This window comes from Daucus carota, chromosome 1, assembly GCF_001625215.2.
Source record: "Daucus carota subsp. sativus chromosome 1, DH1 v3.0, whole genome shotgun sequence".
Classification (NCBI taxonomy): Eukaryota; Viridiplantae; Streptophyta; class Magnoliopsida; order Apiales; family Apiaceae; genus Daucus; species Daucus carota.
In genome coordinates this window covers 36,237,190-36,241,415 of record NC_030381.2, presented here as the reverse complement: position 1 = coordinate 36,241,415, position 4,226 = coordinate 36,237,190, and the positions used below count along the sequence as shown (strand labels likewise).

Genomic DNA, 4,226 nt, shown 5'->3' with positions numbered 1-4,226 from the left:
AACATTCAATACTGCTCATTTATCTTCATATAGAAAAAAAATTCACATCTAACTTATTTTTTGGCAATTCTACAGTTTAAACAACCCTGATTTCAGTAAGAAGCAGATCTGTGCTAAAACAAAAAGCCTAAATCTGTTGACTGTGGAGCAGATAAAAAACCTCGGAAAGGATTCTATTGAGGTTAAACTCCTGTATTCAATATCAAATGTCTTACTCTTTTAATTTAAAATCACCAGTCCTATGAAACTGTGAAGAGAGTAACAAAAATTACTTATACTTATCTGTTTTCCGATATAAGGATGAGGTTGTGTGCAAAGCTATACTCAAGTGTCTACAGGAGTACACTTCCTGGAAATATTTTGTCTGCACATCATGCTATACGAAAGTTGAAACAGATAACAACGGCTACACTTGCGGAGCATGTAAAAGAGAAGTTGTTGAACCAAATCAGAAGTATGAATAATATATTATTATATTAAGCGTTAATGTATCAACTCAGTATACTAAATATCTTGGTTTGCTGATAGGTTTGCTATTCATGTCATAGCATCTGATCAAACTGGGGAACTAGATCTTATGCTGGATGACAGGGCAGTTAGAACTTTATTGGAGGAAATAAATCTCAGTACAACAACAGAAGTAATTTCCATAGAAGTACAAAATATCATACATATTTTTTAATGAATTTTTAGTAATTTTTACTTTCAACTGTATAGGATGATGGAATAGCAGAAATGCTACAAATGTTGAATGGAAAAGGGTACACTGTCAAAGTCTCCATTAGTCAGGCAAATGTGGAAAAGAAAGACAAGGTTTTCCTTGCAACAGACCTTTTTTCAGGATTCGACTATGAGGAAAACAAAGGAGGGCAACGACAATTACAAGAGAACAGCGAAAGCTTCACTGCTCAGGTGACTATCTTCCTACAACTATATTGAAAACCAATGTACTTGCATTAAAAAAAATTAGCACAGCTTCTAATCTTATTGCATTCAAAATGAACAACAGCCGTCTACTTCGTCATACCATCTTGATGACATTTCTCAGCTGAACTACAATGCCACTTGACTGAACAGGGTACTCAGGAGCACAAAAGTGGTACTGTGTTTTATTTAACGAGCTATGTCTGAAGATTGAACTCCTAATTTTCCATATTAAACTCAGCCTGTAATATTTTCTACCACTGTAACCTATGAAACTATTTGATTTGTCTAACATTGGATTACACCTTTGTATTAAATATTTGCTTAGTACTAATCTGTGGTTCAACTTATCAAACTCTAATAGACATCTTGCTTACATTCCTAAGTCATCCTATAACTTAATGATCTATATATATATATATATATATTCTTTCTTTTTCTATTTCAAGCATGTTACCTAATTAAAAATTTAAACTCACAGTTCCCTGTAGGACATAACTGAAAAGAAAAAATCTTCTTCTACCAACCTGAGGAAACAAATAAAAACCTACTGATATTAAAACTGGGAACATTCAATTCATGTTAAAGTGTACCAAATATCCATAGACATTAATCAGTCAATAGAATATTGTTCGAAAAAAAAGATACACGCTTAAAAACGTAGCACAAAGTTCAGATATTATATTCACCATCAACCAGAAGCCTTCTCTACAACCACCGTGAACCGATGATATGACTCATCCTTCCACTTGAACCAGCAAGTGTCACCAACTTCAAGCTGAAGATCATCACGCATTTGTATCCAACCATCGTGGATCGTTGTCCTCTTATTATCAGCACGCTTACGAATCTCAAGCTCCCAACAACGACGACCTCTGAAGATGCTGATTTCTTCTCTTTTGCCCCACCAATCAGTAAGAGTTCTGTACTCCGCAGAAATATCCTATAACAAACAAGCTTATGAGAAAATATACAATTATGCAATGTCATACAAAATATGAAATAGATTAAGATGTTTGGGGCAATACCACTCCATGACAGTACTCCAGCATATGAAATGGCTGGACTACCACCGCAAAAAATGAAGCAGGCCTGATGGACTGCAGCATCGCACCTACAAATACAAATCTAATTAAAACTCAATCTCTCTTTTGGAACAATTTGGAACTTACATTTTACATTGAAAAATGTTAATGTCATAGAAATACCCGAGTGTATCGTATAGGTATGAAACACCAACTCCACATTACGACCATCAAAACAAGTTACATCAAACTCCTTGAGGTTATCAAAGCTGAAAACTACCAAATCAAAGAAATTCAAATCCTCCAAACGTAGGTATTCAGGAATTGAACTTAAACCAGTCAATATGCCATCCTGCCTATTGTAGTGGCCTCTAAACTCAGCACCATTGTTAAGGAAGTATTTAAAACGAGTAGGCAACGTAGCAGCAAACTTCCCAAGAAAAGACTGAGGTGGAACCTATTATTAAAACATAACACTTAGGACACAATCAAAAAACTAACCATAAAATAGTAAAGCAATCTACCACCTATACTCTGTGAAAATGCATAAACAACACAAACTAACCACTGCATCACCGAAACCATTAGCAAGATTGAGATGTTTTACAAACCTCCAACCATCAGGCCTAACACACACTACAAAACATAAAAATTTTAGTACATTCAAAAATACCAGACAACCTAAAGCTTTGGAAAATTAGCACTTCCACTCCAAGTCAACAAAAATCGACAAAAACATATTACCAGGTTGAGGAGTACATTTCTGAGCAGAGTGAACAATAGCCGGGTATTCAATTTCACAACAATCAACACCAATGATATAAACTTTGAAACAATCCCTTCTACATAATTGAAAAATAAGCACTTCCCCGCCAAATAAGCCGAAATCGACAAAAACGTCATGCATGCCTAAGAACTCACTCCCATCCCGGTCGAAGGTCACACGAATCTTATAACCGTTACGAAACTTGAGCTTCACTGAATCAGTAACCCGATGACCAAATCTGCTAGAAAAGCTTGAGGGGATGGGCTGCCAACAAGATGTACAGAATCATATTTTGCAAAAGATATAGGCCATGGAAACAACTATATAAAATAATAGGAAATACATACCATTTCATCAACAGAACAATCTATACAGTCAAGGTGCTTCACGAACTGAGGAACATACAAAGAGGATGCCATTTGGAAGAGATAACAAAGTCGAAGAGGTTACACTATCACTCAGCTACGCATAAAAACCGACTGAATCTTTATTACTACGAGATTGAGCAGATGTTTGTCCTTCGTTTAGAAAACAAATTCCTCAAAAAAATACAAACAGTGGACTGTTAAAACAAGCTTTTCATGGACCCAATCAAAGCCCTTTGAAAAATTGTGCATAGCATTGAAAGTCTTAACGTGTAACGGTTACAAAAAACTTTTTTACTGCCCAAGAGGCAATTAGTGTTAGGACAACCCCCAACAACTATAATCAATATTTTTTAGCCTTTGTTTTTAGGATGTTTATTTTCATAAAAAATTGGCTTTGTAACATCTTTATTAAAAAACAATTTGTTTATTCATATTTGCTTTTACGATTTTTTAATAGATTAAATTAATAGAAAAAAAATAAAAACGGGAACCATGCGTAGCGGGCAAAAAATACTAGTAGTGTATATTTTCTGTATTTATATTTTAATAAATATCATAATAGTGAGGATATGTGTATATATACATCAACATAGGGGTCGTTTGGGTAAATTTAAAAAAAGTGACTTATTTCTTAAAATAAAAAAGTGGACGATTCATGAGAAGTAAATCTAGACTTACAAGTATACTAAAGTGTTCGAAAGAAAGTAGAAGTCCTGATAAAAAGATGGAATTTTCAGTTTCTTATATGTGCTTCTGAACTTTTACACAAACGGGTCAACGGGTAAAAAAAAGTGGAAACCAATTTTCTTCGAAAAGGAAGTCATAAGCCGGAGGCAACCTAACATAATGATGATATGACTTCAAATACAAACAAATATTACGTTTATAATACAAATAATCTTAATTTAGAAAAGATGAACAAAAAAATATAAGATATATTGAATTTTTTTTTAAAACAACCCGTGCTTTGCACTGGTTAAAAAGCTAGTTATAATTAAAGTAGCAGTAATAAGTACAGTAATAATATTAAGGAAGGGTGAAAATGAAACACTTTTCATATTTTCCATGTTAGGTGCTTCTGGTTGTTTTATTAATCATAGTAAATTCATCTTTTATTAGAAAAAAATGTTTAGATAATAACAC

At 33.7% G+C, this 4,226-nt stretch overlaps 1 protein-coding gene across 1 annotated transcript; it reads right to left on the bottom strand.

The window, feature by feature from the left end:
• Positions 1-1,494: 1,494 nt before the first annotated feature.
• LOC135150084 (uncharacterized) lies at positions 1,495-3,134 on the bottom strand. The gene is made up of 6 exons (XM_064086250.1): positions 3,063-3,134; positions 2,694-2,979; positions 2,515-2,585; positions 2,133-2,406; positions 1,953-2,038; positions 1,495-1,867 (listed from the first exon to the last, which is right to left on the bottom strand). Exons 1-6 carry the CDS (start codon positions 3,132-3,134, stop codon positions 1,616-1,618), a joined length of 1,041 nt encoding a protein of 346 aa, XP_063942320.1. The 3' UTR covers positions 1,495-1,615.
• Between the last annotated feature and the right edge of the window lie 1,092 nt (positions 3,135-4,226).